General features: G+C 37.0%; 1 protein-coding gene and 1 long non-coding RNA gene across 6 annotated transcripts in view; one reads left to right on the forward strand and one right to left on the reverse strand.

Annotated features, from left to right (window-relative positions):
- LOC149788679 (uncharacterized) overlaps positions 1 to 15,709 on the reverse strand; it is a 42,169-nt gene that overhangs the window by 16,646 nt on the left and 9,814 nt on the right. For 2 of the 5 annotated variants that reach the window (XR_016424194.1, XR_016424192.1), the window contains 2 exons: positions 15,009 to 15,136; positions 12,934 to 13,087 (listed from right to left, as the gene is read on the reverse strand). The exons of 1 other annotated variant lie outside the window; for it this stretch is intronic. This is a non-coding gene — a long non-coding RNA (uncharacterized LOC149788679). Of the gene's footprint in view, positions 1 to 12,933; positions 13,088 to 15,008; positions 15,223 to 15,709 lie in introns of those variants that run through there. 2 more of the 5 variants (XR_016424193.1, XR_016424195.1) reach the window with 2 other exon arrangements.
- Positions 7,582 to 11,215, forward strand: LOC149788680 (uncharacterized). The gene has a single exon (XM_089974747.1). The coding sequence runs from the start codon at positions 7,693 to 7,695 to the stop codon at positions 9,655 to 9,657; it is 1,965 nt and encodes a 654-aa protein (XP_089830873.1). The 5' UTR covers positions 7,582 to 7,692; the 3' UTR covers positions 9,658 to 11,215.

Consider the following 15,709-nt stretch of genomic DNA (forward strand, 5'->3'; position numbering starts at 1 on the left):
TTGCCCCGGTATTCGTAGCCATAATTTTTAGGACATCCACTAGCGAAACTTAGAATCTTCTAGTCGGGGTGCTCGTCTGTCCGAGCTCCTAAACGGTCTCCTTCGATGTCAGGGCGTTGTTCACCCGGGCGATCGATGTAAATGCAACTATCCGTGTCAAAGTAGAGGACGCGATCCCCTAACTGTTCTAAAGTTTCGTACAATTTTAAGCGAGCGTGGGCTGTCACGCAAGCCGCAATGACATTTCCAAATTCATCGGCTTGTACAAAATCTTCTTCGTAACTGACTAAGATCAAATCCTCACGAACGACCTTCCACGTGTTTCATGTATTTGGTTTTGTCGTGAATCAACTGGAAGTAACGGGAAGGTTCTGTCAAATGGTCTGTTTTGGGTAAACAAGGTCGTTGTGCCATTTTAACCCGCAAGTAATGAAACGTCACTTTGGCAAACGATCGCCTGCCTTCGTTTTTCTCGATCTGGTCTAAAGTGATGCCTTCTTGGTCCCAGTATTTCTCTTTGAATGTCTTTTGATCTTCGGGATTGTGACACCAGGAAGGCGAGCCACTGGCTTCTTGTTTCAGTTTCAAAAAGGCATCCGCGTAGTCTGCGAAGATGCGTTTCTGAGTTTGGTCACCCTTTTGGTATTTCTGTGTCTTGGGAAAGTGGTAAATTTGTATACTTCTAACAATTGGTATCCCATGTCAAGAGCTTTGAACAATTCCGCGCTGACCCATGTTCCCGTCAAGGAACCTTCTTCCTGGGTGTGCTGACAAGGCTGATCTTGGTGGCACGTTTCGGCATAAGTACGGCACAAGGGAAACATCAGTTTTCCTTGGCAATGGTTGCGTAACACGGGATGGTACAAGTCCGTGGGAGGCAAAACTTTGCACTTGATCAAGCCTTCGTATTGTCGAATGTGGTCCAGGTCAGTGTGTTCCGTCAACAATTGCGGGTGCCCAGTAGGAAAGCGACAATATTTGCACACGAAGGATACAGTAAGCACACGTCCAAGTATTTGATTTCTCCTCCTTTCTCTTCGTCAGTGTGGTACAACAAACAGGTGACATTTGTCGTTCCTCAGAACAAATTGTCCCTAGGGTTCAGGGGGTTCACCAACTTGTAACTTTCTACGATGCGTTTAAACTCTGGATCGGTTTTCAAACGGTGATCGTACTCGTGTTCCAACATTTCCACTACTTGGTATCCGCGCTGTTCTAACTTCAAGCGTCGACGACAAGTGGTCTGGTACAAGTCTTCAATGGTTCGTTGTGAAAACTGATTTTTAGTGCCACGTTCAGCGTAGCAGACGGGACATCCGTGAAATAAGCAACCGTTAAACTCGTAACACGATCTTGTGGTTTTCTAAGTCTCAGCCATCTACCGAATACGTTCCGATGGTCTTTTCACCTCCTCCGTTGGGGGCGTGCTGAGTTCAGTTGTCTTCCTTGTCGCACAATTAATGTAACCAGCGTAGGGCTTTGACTGAGTACTGACGTTTGATAAAGTTGGTCGTTTGAGGACTGATGATTGTTGTTGTTGTGGGGTTTAACGCCATTTTTCAGCACACGATAGGCTATGTATGGCGGCCAGTATTAATGGTGGAGGAAGAACCCGGGAAAACCCCGGGAAGAACCACCGACCCACGAGAAGCTACTGGCAAGCTTTCTCACATACCCACATCGGCCGAATCCTGGACTCGAACCCACGCAGACAGAGGTGAGATGGCAGTGATCCGTAACGGAGAGCGCTTTAGACCACTCGGCCACTCGGGGCCCCGAGGACTGATGACAGCCAGGGTGTTTTCAGGCACGAATCGTTGGTGGTACACTAAAGAACACGCTTTGGCAATGGTGCAGGCTTCTTTCAAAGGATCGACCCCTACGTTTTCCGTGAACAGCTCTCGAAATTTTCCACAGCAACGGCGTAAAATGTCCACGTCGGGACGACAATGCTTTAACATTTCTTCCTGAAGGTGGAAGGGGTCCGAAGCGTGAGCCTGTTACCAAGCGTAGAAAGCTTCTCGTTGCTCGGTACGCATGTTGTCGGGGTCGTAAAAGTCAACCTCAGGCAAATGGGGTAGAACGGTTTGTTGATTGGCTTCCGTATTGAAAAAGTGTGGAAAATAACCTTTGGCCATTTCTGTCATTCCAAATGTTTAAGGCATTCGACTCGAAGGCATGGCCAAATAGCTCATCGAATCTTTAAACTGTACTTGTCCCACTTGCATGGAATTGATTTTGGCTCCGTTCAAAGTCACTTTAGGACGTGCGGTACCTTGTTCCATATAGTATCTCAAAAGAAACTGTGCATCGTATCCCGTGAAATTGTGAGCCCATCCCTGTGGCATGGCAATGACAATTTCCGTGACGTTCGATGTCTTCTTGGAATCACGTGTCGTCGATGGGGTTTAAGATCCATTGGGCGAATTTGGGTAGAATGTTCGGTCCTCGAAAGATTTTTTCACGTCCTCCATAAATCCTACTGCGGTGAGGGCAATGACTAAAGATAGGTTTTTGGATGCACTTTTCGCACGCACAATGAGCCACGCAGAAATTAGGAATGTGAATGCTGGTCTCTTGCATGCATTCGAAATCGAAAAAGATGAAAATCTCTTTCTTCTCGTGGTCATCATCTTCCTCTTGTTTGGGTTGGTATTTTTGAATGTAGCATTGGTGTTCCAAGTCCACGATTTGGTGACAAATGTGACATTTTTTTCTTTCCTGAACAAACGTGTGCCTTGGCACTATTGGGACGTATGCCTTGTCCACACGTAGGGCAGAATCTCAAGAGCTGACAACCACTTTTCTGCTGTGAACTTTGCGTTTTTAGATGTTGTTGGTAACAGGAAGGGCTGACAAATGTGCGCTGACAAGCTGGACAATGCACTCGTGGTTGTCCTTCGTCTAGACAGGGTTGATAGGCCAAACATCCTGAGAATTTTGTTCCACAATGTTTGTGTTGCTATCGATTGTTAAAGCCATAGTCACAATAATAACCGTATCCCAGGAATTCAGTGATACTGGTAATGGCATCGAAATGTTCATTGCGAATGTATTTTCCATCCTTAAATTCTTTGCCTAGAAAGAACAGAAGTCCGCGCACTTCCTGAGGGTGCACTTTCAAGGTGTAGCGTGCAGCTAGGACATCTTGCAATTTTAGCATTTCAGGAATGCCACAGAGTGCGTCTTTTGACAGGCCAGCTTGTTGTAACAGGAGTTCTGCTTCACTTCGTTGTTTGGCTCGGTCCGATATTTGAATAGTTTTCCAGGCTCTTTTCCATTCTACCGTGTCATTCTTGCCGGCATACATTCGTTCCACCACGATACCTCGGGCTAAACACATCTGGTCTTGAGAGTTATCAATCTGGATGAGGCTACGCTTGATGCTACGACTTCAGCTATTGTACGAGGCGATACATCACATTTCTGCCTCTTACTTTCTTCTTCTTATTCACGAATTGACGTGATCGTTTCATCTTGACTGCAAAAAATGAAATGACCACATGTTAAACACAATAGGTCACTTTATATCCATGGCAGACCAGCGTATATATAAAGGGTGTGTGTCTTGCCTTTCACTATTCATTTCACTCTCAAACAGAGCAGAACGATGGAAGAGCCTACACATATCGAACATCTGATCACAGTTTTGTGAGGGGTCATCACAAAATTTTCTTCAGACAAGCCGAGAGACTACTCACCCTCTTTTCGAGAAAAAAGTCAAGATACTTGCTATATCTGTAAGAAGAAAGGGGCTAGAAGAGACAAAAGTCAAGATACCTGTTATCATTGTCAAGACAAAGAACATTGGTCTTCAGAATGCCCTAACAAACAACAGAAGCAAGAAAAAGAGAGGGATTCTGGAGAGGAAGAAAAGGTACCCTCCCCCAAAGAAGAATCCAGACACGCGCAGAAAGAGAAACATGAGAAGAAAAAAGGGGAGAAAGTGAGGAAGAAGTAGAGCAAAAAACTGTGAAAGTAATTTAAAAAACAGAGAGAGAGAGAGAGAGAGAGAGAGGGAGAGAGAGTGAAGAAAGACACAGACGAAGCCTAAGAACGTTTTTAAAGTGTTATGTTGTGAATCGGATTGTAAAATTTGGACCAGAATAGACTAGGTTGTAGAATAGTTGTATTTTTAGAGATATAGTGTGGATAGAAGCAGTAGTATTTGTGTTTATGTATGTGCTGTATGTGTAGTTGTTTGTTGTCAAAGATAGTGCAGTCTTACAAGAACCTCTATTTTACAGAATTTTTTTTGTCTTATTATGGTGATATAAACAATAAAGAATAAAAAATCAGATAAAAAAATACATTTTTTATGAACAGTTTCAATGTATTTATATCTTATTCATTTTGGATTATATTTTAAAAATTAGAATTATGATTCAAAATCTTCCCTTCTTATTTCATAATAGTGTTAATATACCCTATTAGGTCATTGTATATATTCTTTTCCTCAATATTATTTGTAAATAATAACGGCATAGCATTAAAAGTTCCATATTTACTTATAATTTTATTTTTTATGATTTGTCTCTCTGTATCCTTCTTTGGGCATCTTAATATTAGATGCTCTTTTGAGTCAGTATGGTTCTTACATAGCCTGCATTGTGGTATTGTGTTAATTATATGTCTATTAAAAGCCGCCTCACCGGTCATCCAGCTTCCATGTAGATATAGAAATATTCTACCTCGTATAGCTGGTGATTTAATTTCCGCGATGTTTTTCCATATTATTGGCCAGTTTAGATTCAGATGTTTGAATTCTATTGGATGCTTATCTTGACTTGCTGTCTCATTTGATATATTATATATCTTCTTATTTTTGTCCTATATTTTTTTGTTATTTCTATATTTACATATAATTCACGTATTCTTTTACACTTCCCAGTTTTTTTTAATAGTTTAGTTAGTAGATAGTTTTTATATATTGTATTATTATTAAAACAACATAGGTATCCATATATATGTAAATAGCTTCCCATGGTAATTGGGGAGAGTTATTGAGATATTTAAATCTGTTCAAAACATTGGATTTTTGTATTCAACTCAGGTTAGGTAGGGCTAATCCTCCTTTCTCCTTAGGTCTGCTTATACAGTGTTTCTTTAGATGGTGGATTTTGTTGTCCCAAATAAAGCTCAGTATTTTCCTTTCAATTTTAATAATCATTGCTTCTGTTAGTCTCATCGAGCTCTTTTTATAGTTCAATTGGCTATACATGTAGGTTTTAGCTACCTGTATGCGGTCCATGATGTTTATTTTCCTATGCAGCAAAGTTTCTATTTATGTTTCAATCTTGATTAATAACTGACTGTAGTTTTTGTGAGTAGAGTTCATTCCATATGTAATTTCTAGTGCTTTTAATTGTTTCTTAATCAGGTTGGGGGGGGGGGGTATCCCTGGGTAGTTGCCCCTCCAGTTGCCTATTAGTAAAATCTGTCTTGTCGTGATTAATAGCTTTACAGAGGCTTTCCCAAATTTTGTGAATTCGTGTTGTAACTGTTTGAAGGACGGTCCATCTCTGGTGAAGTTAGTGTAATCATCTGCATGTTATATAGCTTTTAAATCTCTTTTCATATTTGGAATTTTTATTCCCTGAATGTTGTTATTTTGGTTGATATTTATGTTCAGGGATTCTATAACTATTACATAAAGCAGCATAGACAGGGGACAGCCCTGCCTAACTGACCTTTGTATACTTATTTCTTTTGAGAGGTCTCCATTTACTATTATTTTAGAACTTATTGTACATGGCTTTTACCCAGTGTATCATGTTAGGTCCAAAGCCACACTTTTCTAATGTTTTAAAAATGAAGTCATGTTCTATTCGATCAAAAGCTTTTCTTGATTGAATAGATACATGACTCCATTTTCTCTTTTAATGTTTAATAATTCAATTATAGCACTCATAGAGCATTATTCATAATACTTTTCCCCTCCCCCCACACAGCTTTGATTGATGTCAATTATTTTATTTATACAATTCTTTATTCTATTAGTTACTATTTTGCTTAGGATTTTGTAATCATTATTTAGCAAAGTTATTGGTCTCCAGTTTTTTTTAATCTTTTTTTCTCCCTTCATTTTATATATTAGAGTAATAATTCCTTCCCTTAGTGTTTTGGGCATCTCCCCTTTAAACAGTAAATTATTATATAATAATTCCAAATTATCTATTAATTCATACTTAAATTTCTTATAAAATTCCGCGGTTATGCCATCTGAGCCTGGGGATTTCCCTTTTTGTAGACTATTAATTGCCTCTAATATTTCTTTAATAGTAATAAAATTTTCACATAACTTCTTGTCATGATATCTGCTTATACATTGTTTTCCATATACAATTATCTCTTCATCTATATCTTGAGATATATATATTTCAGTCTTATACATTCTAATATGTCAGTTTTAGTTTCAGGCGAAAAAGAATTACGTATTTTCCGTCTAATCAGCATATTCAGAAACTTTAATTTTATTGTCTAATTATATAAATATATCCCACTATATGAATATTGTATAATACAGTAATACATTACATGAATCATGCATGAATCATATTGTTGAAAACAACTTCCTCTGTGAAGGTAAAGAAAAAGAAATAAAAGTGATTATGTACATTCTTCATACAAGCATCAGAACTCTGCTTTCGTGTGCCATCCATACAAACAAGTCTCTTGTAAATGAATAAAACTTGATGACCAATTATCCTACCGTTAATTGATTCTTTGTTCAAGGTAAAGCATCACTAATTTTGTACTTCAAATGTAGCACATTTGCTCCGTGACAAAAAATATTTATAGTTAACTTGATTAGAGCCTGTTTATTATTTGATCAAAAGACAGAAAGACCAAGAAGCATGTCAACCTCTGTGCTAATTGGTTGGGTGCAACTTATTCTGAGAATCATCAATTAGGAGAAGATACAATGCAAACTAAATAAAACTCACTCTGACGCCGAAATGAATGACAGCTTTTGGCAAATGTTTGTAGAGACTAAAATCTAGTCAAAATGGTGAAAGTTCACGACTGACATGAGTAAAGGAAGTATTTAACAAATAATACAGAACGCGATATTTAAAAAATTCCAACAAGTGGACACTAAAAATGGCTCCATATATATATATAAATATATGTGTGTGTGTGTATATATATATATATATATATATATATATATATATATATATATATATACATACATACATACATACAGAGAGAGAACTGAAGAAGGCAAACTTGTTTATTACGGGTGTATTTTACTGGAAACAAAGTACATGTAGACGGAAGCCAATAGAACAACAAATTAGACCTACAATATTGGAACAAAGCCTTATCTCCCCTACATGCACAGTGCTGTGAAATAACGGGATTCCAGAGAGTGTGTTTTCGTGATGTTGAACATTCCATTGAGTTGTAGCATTGGGGCAATATTACCTATAATACACACATATTTAAATTGGTATTTAGACTATATTCTCCACATTCCAAAACCCATCTATATAAATTTTTAGAGCTATTTATAGCTTGAAAGACAGTACAATTTATGCCAAAATTTTCGTGTACCAGTCAAGCTTTAAACATGCCCACACATGACCAGGTAGAAATACCAGCGTGATCAGTTTAAGGCTTATATGAGTACATAAGAAGAAGTTATACCTCAATATTAGATAGGAGAATTAAGGGAGGCACTTCATAATGGCGACTGCTATAACAAATACTGAAGACGAACCAACCTGTCCAATTTGTTTAGGATTATTCAACGTACCACGACAGCTATCGTGTGCCCATACATTCTGTCAGAGTTGTCTACAGTCATACATCACAAGCAAGGCTAGAGAACATGAGAAAAAGAGATGCATCGAGTGTCCAGTATGTAGCAAAACATCTGGTCATTTTAAACAGAATAAACCAACTAGTGAATGGGCATCTCTCTTTCCAGCTGACTTAGTTTTACAATCCACGTTATCGACGAAATCAAAAGTAGATCGTGTGTGTGATGCTTGTAACTCTGAGGGGTCCTCTGTCACAGCTATGGGGTTCTGTGCAGTATGCGAGGAAGCAATGTGTGATAACTGCCTAAGCGTTCACAGAAAACAGAAAATAACAAAAACTCACACTATTCTAACACCTGAGGAAGTATTGAGCAACCCACAAAATGTGATGAAATTTGCTGAAAGCTATACATGTATTGAACACAATGGTGAAGATCTAAAATTCTACTGCAATATTCACAAGATTGCCTGTTGTGGAATTTGCTTTTTAGAAAGCCATAAGGCTTGTTCTGATGTGAGAAAGTTGAAGGAGGAACTCCCTGCTCTGGTAAGTGAAACCAAACCAAGTGAATTCATGGAAGAGTTGAAGAAACTGGAAACTCACTTAAAAACGTTTATCGATGTAAAGGAGTCTAATATGAATGATCTCGAGTCCCAAGTTAATGGGCTGACTGATCAAATCAGAGAAATGAGAAAGAAAATCAATACAGCCTTGGACGAATTAGAGATGAAAGTGAAGACAGAGGGAAAGAGAATCCACAAAGAAGTTGCTATTAGAACACAAGAAGTGAACCATCAATGTTTGTCACTGATTCACGCCATAAGAAATTCTCACCTTCTGTGTGAAACAGTCTACAAATATGGAATTGATATACAAAAATTTCTAACTGCTGATAAAATAAAGTCACAACTATCTTCATATTACTCTCAGGTCAGAGAGAAATATGAGAAAACAGACACACTGACAGTGCAGGTGAATTTCACTCCACTGGTTGAATCTGTTTTATCTCTCTCATCATCCGATATTGGAAACTATGTGACCATGACTAGCTCAACTGTTTCTTTACCTGGGTTAAGGAAACCAACAAAGGAATGCCAGGTTGAGAAAGTTGAAACATTTAATGTTAATATCAGTGGAGGTATACCATGTTATACTGGTGTTACTATTCTCCCTAGAGACATGGTGATGCTCGTTGATGACAACAATGGACAGTGCATTCTTCTCAACGATTCCCATGAAGTCATTACAAATTACACACTCACAGGATATTCATGTGGCATATGTGTGGTTGGAGATGAGGAAGTGGCTGTATCTGTGTATGATCAGAATACAATTCAGATTTTATCAGTTAGGGATGATGTCATCAGTCCAGTCAGAACAATAATGACTAAATATGAGTGGACTGGAATTGCAGCAGCTGGAAAGGGAGAGATGATTGTGGTTGGGGACTGTGGTAATAGCAAGTATTGCTGGAGTCTGATCAGAGATGGGACAGAGATATATTATTCTGATCAGTACGATTCAACTTCTGGCGACTGCAGCTACATAGCTTTGAATAACTCTAAAACACGAGTCTATGTTACTGTGCCTAGTACAAATTCCCTTCACTGTTCCAATTTGGAAGGCAAGAATCAGTATACATACAGTCATGACAACCTCAAATATCCTTTAGGAGTATCTGTGGACAGGGATGACAACATCTATGTTGTTGGATGTCATTCTCATAACATTCATCAGTTATTACCAGAAGGGTGTGTCCTACAGGTCATAACAACCGGAGTGCCACAGAAGCCATGGGCAATCAGTTTTGACAATAGTAGCGATACTTTTATCATCACAAACGTTTCCAAAGAATGTGCAATGGTACACATTTACCAACTGAAATAAACAACACTTACATCATATGATAATATTCTGGTAGTTTTATGTGTGAGCCATGCAGATGTGATGATTTTTTTTTTGTAAATGATGACACTATAAGAGAATAACTTGTCCGTATTCAATAGCACTATAACTTTTGCCCTTTTTGTTGTTGTTATTGTTGTTATAGGGTTTAACGCCATTTTCAGCACAAGATAGGCTATACATGGCGGCCACTATTAATGGTGGAGGAAGAACCCGGGAAAACCCCGGAAAGAACCACCGACCCACGAGAAGATATCGGCTAGCTTTCAAACATATCCACATTGGCCAAGCCCGAGACTTGAACCTACACTGATAGAGGTGAGATGGCAGTGATCCGTGACGGAGAGCGCTTTAGACCACTCGGCCACTCGGGGCCCCTGCCCATTTTTGTATACAATGATTATATCCTTTTCCATACCGGAAATATGAGATAACTATAAAAGAAAGAGGAGAATGGTTTTCAGAGTTTACCCTGAATTACGTAATTAAGATGAAATTATTATCGCTAAGTATAAAGTGAAACTCACTTTAATCAATAAATTTCCATCTTTATTGGTGGTACATGATTTTCAGATAACATTTATAAAATGTAATCAGAAATGAGAATCTTTGACTTTATGCTCCTCTAAGCACTATACATCGATACAGGATAATGCAATTACCTTTTATGTACCACTAATGTTTGTTTGTGTATGTATTTCTTGATCTAATCCTAAGGTGTAATTTTCTATAATGATCTAAAGAAAATAGGAAATATTATATTGCGCACATTTACAACAGTGTCCAGTGCAACACTGCAAGTGATTGTACAAGATAGTGATTAAACCTACAAGGTATATTTAATCTCTCTGGTTTTTAGAATAGTTTTGGGTGTAGATGATTAGTTTTGACTACATCAGGTGGAGCAGGAGCAGTTTATCAACAAGCTAGATAATTAAAACAGAAAATAAGAGTTCAACCATGTTACTGCCTTTTATGTAAGATCTTGAGGAGGATGAGAGGTTTTATTGCATGTGATTTGAAAGGAACAGAACACGGTAGTTTCTGTGTGGAACACAGAAATGCACATACACACAGTGACACATATCCCACACATATGTAATGCATAGCAAACTAATATCTAATGTGCTTTATAATCATGTTATCATAAACATTGTATATTGTGTTTGTCACAGCATAAATCTTGTCATCTTAAACAATGTGTATTGTGTTTGTCCTAACATCTTGTCATCATAAAGTGTGTATTGTATTTGTCCTAACATCTTGTCATCATAAACAGTGTGTATTGTATTTGTCACAGCATGCATCTTGTCATCATAAACACTGCATGTTGTATTTGTCACATCATCCAATTTGTTGTTTAATTTTTGTTTGTTTTGCCTTATTAATAAGTAATTTGCATGCTATATATTATTGCAGTAATAATTCAATACGAAAGTCATAATTACAGATTAACTAATATAATGACAAAGTAAAAATTGAATATTTATATTATATTTACCTACAAAAACTTTGTATATATTAAACATTCTTTTTCTCATTTATGAATAAGTGTATTATTTATTCATCACAAGATGTTTATTAAATCTATATTTTTACTCAAACACTAATCTTTATAACCAAAATACAACAATCCAAAAAAGAAACATTTTATTTTTTATTAATTTATAGAATTTTAACGAAATAAAGATTGCACCCTTTATTATTGTTTAAATAAAATTTAAATAATAAGCAACTATTGTCCCATTACCTTGTAAATAAAGTCACACTGTTTGTCCTTATGTTGTTTTAACAATTATTTCTTCTGGATTACTTTGGAATTGGCATCCTCACGGTACATGCTCAAATGGTGGATGGCTGACTTTGGAACTAGTATCCTTACAGTACATGCAACCATGGTGAATGGATGTCTCTGGAACTAGCATCCTTACAGTACATGCTACCATGGTGAATGGATGAGCTTGGAACTAACATCCTAACATTACATGCTACCATGGCGGATGGATGAATTTGGAACTAGCATCCTTACAGTACATGCTACCATGGTGGATGGATGACTCATTCATTCTTTAAAGCAAAGTAGCATTTTTACAACTAGTTTAAATGGAATGTAAAAAATGAAAAGAATTTTTATACATCTGTATAGGATTTATTTTTTGCATTCTTTCCCAGTATTCTGAAATTGGTTACTACATTGATTGAATTTCAAAGCCCTGTGCTTCAAGTGTCAAATAGATTTCTATGGATAACAGAAATAAAATATTTTAAATTATGACAACCATCTTTACAACAATGTAAGCTTCTGTCAAATATATATAATTACCCTGACAACAATCTTTACAACAATGTAAGCATCTGTCAAATCTATATAATGTCCCTGAACCATCTTTACAACAATGTAAGCTTCTGTCAAATCTATATAATGACCCTGAACCATCTTTACAACAATGTAAGCTTCTGTCAAGTCTATATAATTACCCTGAAAACCAACATTACAACAATGTAAGCTTCTGTCAAATCTATATAATGACCCTGACAACCATCTTTACAACAATGTAAGCTTCTGTCAAATCTATATAATGTCCCTGACAACCATCTTTACAACAATGTAAGCTTCTGTAAAGTCTATATAATTACCCTGAAAACCAACATTACAACAATGTAAGCTTCTGTCAAATCTATATAATGTCCCTGACAACCATCTTTATAATACTGTAAGCGTCTGTCAAATCTATATAATGACCCTGACAACCATTTTTACCACAATGTAAGCTTCTGTCAAATCTATTTAACGACCATGACAAGCATCTTTACCACAATGTAAGCATCTATATAATGTCCCTGACAACTGTCTTTACCACAATGTAAGCTTGTCAAATTTAGATAATGACCCTGACAACTCTCTTTACAATAATGTAAGCGTCTGTCAAATCTATATAATGACCCTGACAACTGTCTTTACAATAATGTTAGCTTCTGTCAAATCTATATAATGACCCTGGCAACTGTCTTTACAAAAATGTAAGCTTCTGTCAAATCTATATAGTGACCCTGACAACTGTCTGTACAATAGTGTCAGCTTGTCAAATCTATATAATGACCCTGACAACCATCTTTGCAACAATGTAAGCTTCTGACAAATCTAACATCTAACAAATGCTAAAGATACAATGATAAGACAATTATTGTACATTTCACGGGGCCCCGAGTGGCCGAGTGGTCTAAAGCGCTCTCCATTATGGATCACTGCCATCTTACCTCTGTCTGTGTGGGTTCAAGTCTTGGATTCAGCTAATGTGGGTATGTGAGAAACCTTGCCAGTAGTTTCTCGTGGGTCAGTGGTTCTTTCCAGGGCTTTTCCGGGTTCTTCCTCCACCATTAATACTGGCCGCCATATATAGCCTATCGTGTCCTGAAAAATGGCGTTAAACCCCACAACAACAACACAACCACAACATTTCATAATTAATAATCGTAATTAGAGACTGTTCTCCAACATACAAATGGGTATGAGACCATGGAATGAAGTACATATACTCCTAATGTTGACATTGATGCTAAATTATGGCAACTATCTATAGAAGAGTGCAGGCTTGTGTCAAAGCTTTACGATGACACTAATACTAAATAATGACAACTATCTCTACAAAAATGTAGCATTCAATAAAATCTTTCTAATGACCATGCCACACAATCATGAAATTTATGTTTTCAACACTTTAGGTTTCTTGCTGTTATGTCCTTACCTGACCCTGGCCATAAATTATAACAAATATCTTTACAACAATGTAGACTTCTTTGTGTACAATCTTTATGATAACTGATACCAAGTTATCACAACTATGAATGTCATCTTCTTTGTATTAAATCTTAACAATGTCAAATTGTTATACAAACTCTGACACTTAATTATGACAAGTATCTTTACAACAATGTAGGCTTGGGTCAAATCCTTACACTGACCCCGATACTAAATTATGAGGGGCCCAGAGTGGCTGAGTGGTCTGAAGCAATCTCTGTTACAGATCACTGCCATCTCACCTCTGTCTGTGTGGGTTCGAGTCTAGGATTCGGCCAATGTGGGTATGTCAGAAAGCTTGCCAGCAGCTTCTCATGGGTCGATGGTTCTTCCCAGGGTTTTCTCGGGTTCTTCCTCCACCATTAATACTGGCTGCGATGCATAGCCTATCGTGTGCTGAACAATGGCGTTAAACCCCACAATAACAACTAAATTATGACAAGTATCTTTACAACAATGGAGGCTTGTGTCTAATCCCTACACTGATCATGATTACAAAATTATGAGAATTATCTTTAAAACAATGTTGACTTGTGTCAAATCTTTACAACAATGAAACCTTTTGTAAAATCATTATAATTGTCCTGGTACTAAGAACAGATCAGTCAAATAGCACTAACACAATTCTCGAGTACAAATATGACAAAGCGAAATGTTATATGAGACAGAAAAAACTTGTCATGATATAACTTCACACCAAGTCTGGGACACAAAGACTTGTCATTATTGAACTACATACAAAGTTTGGGACAGAAACAATTACCATGATAGAACTACATACCAAGTTCAGGAGAAAAACATTTGTCATGATAGAACTATTACCAATTTTGGGACAAAACACTTGTCATGATAAAACTACATACCAATTTTGGGACAAAACACTTGTCACGATATAGCTGAGCCATGCCAAGTTTCATGAAAATATGTTATCCAGATATGATGAGAAGAATGTAATGGTGAGACAAACAAAATGTATAAAAAATGGGGATAATTCTTCAAAAGTTTATCAGAAGAAAACTTAAATGTTTTCAAAGGACTCAATGTCTAGTCATGACTCAAAAGCATGTCAAGTTAGATGAAGAAATCTCAAAAGGTTCAAGAGTTATTAAGCAAACAAAAGTAAGATATATGGACAAATGACATCAGCATACTCCTAGCCATGCCCATTTCATTTGCAGGCAAATAAAATTTTGATTTATGATGTTATAGCTCTGTTTAGTTAGTTGATAATGTCCACTGTTGAAACTGAGAATTAATCCACCTCTGAAAAGTTTCTTGTGTTTACATTGGTTACAGTAAGCTATGGGACAGGAAGACCAACATCATTTCAAGTCAGTAAGAAAAATATACATTTTCAGAAAATTTACCTTTCTGTCTCTACAAGTACCTCTTCCAGCAAGTTTCCTACTAATATGGTATCATTCCATACAGTGGCATATAAGTTAAATGCCCATACAAAGACATTGCCTCATGACCTTTTCAAACTGAACATTAGCCTATGATAAATAAGATTTGGATAAATGACAATACTAACCTTCCTGCAGAAAATGCCCATCATGACCAATTCCTCCATGATCCAGAGCTCACACATCACGACTCCAGCCACTGCATACCCAAACACAGCCATGATGATTGGCTTGGATGTCAGAAGTCAAGAGGGCCCTTAAATGAAATCAAAGATTGGTTACCTTTACTACTTCCTTTGAAAATTCAACGTTAGAAACTGTGAGTCAATTCATTTTATTAAATACTGTAATTACCACACACACAAAATCTGAAAATTTGATCTCTTGCTATTATACAGTTATTCCCGTTGAAACCTGAACTTTTGATGCAATCATTACCATAGTTACCGGTATTTCAGTTATTGGTGAACCTATGAACATGCACTAATATTCCATGATCTTTCAGTTGCATTAACAGGATATGAAGTAGTCATAATCCAATACACATCAGGCAAAGCTGCATCACATGGAATGTGGAAAGATTGTGATCAAACCTGAGTTAGGAAAATGCAGAGTAAATACATCAAGTTTCCTCAATAATAAATTCAGTGTTGATAGAAGATCCCTGAGGGCGATTTTAAATCAGGATCTATTTATGAGAAAACAGATCAAACAACAAAACATGCTGGAGAAATTTTCATCAGTTCTCATACCATTCAGTTACATACTAGGAGGTTTCTGCCAATATGGTACCACATTTTCCATATGGTCTTGAGGAACACAGTCTGAG

The sequence above is a fragment of the Sinohyriopsis cumingii genome, chromosome 11, assembly GCF_028554795.1.
Source record: "Sinohyriopsis cumingii isolate HCF-2022 chromosome 11, ASM2855479v2, whole genome shotgun sequence".
NCBI classification, from domain to species: domain Eukaryota; kingdom Metazoa; phylum Mollusca; class Bivalvia; order Unionida; family Unionidae; genus Sinohyriopsis; species Sinohyriopsis cumingii.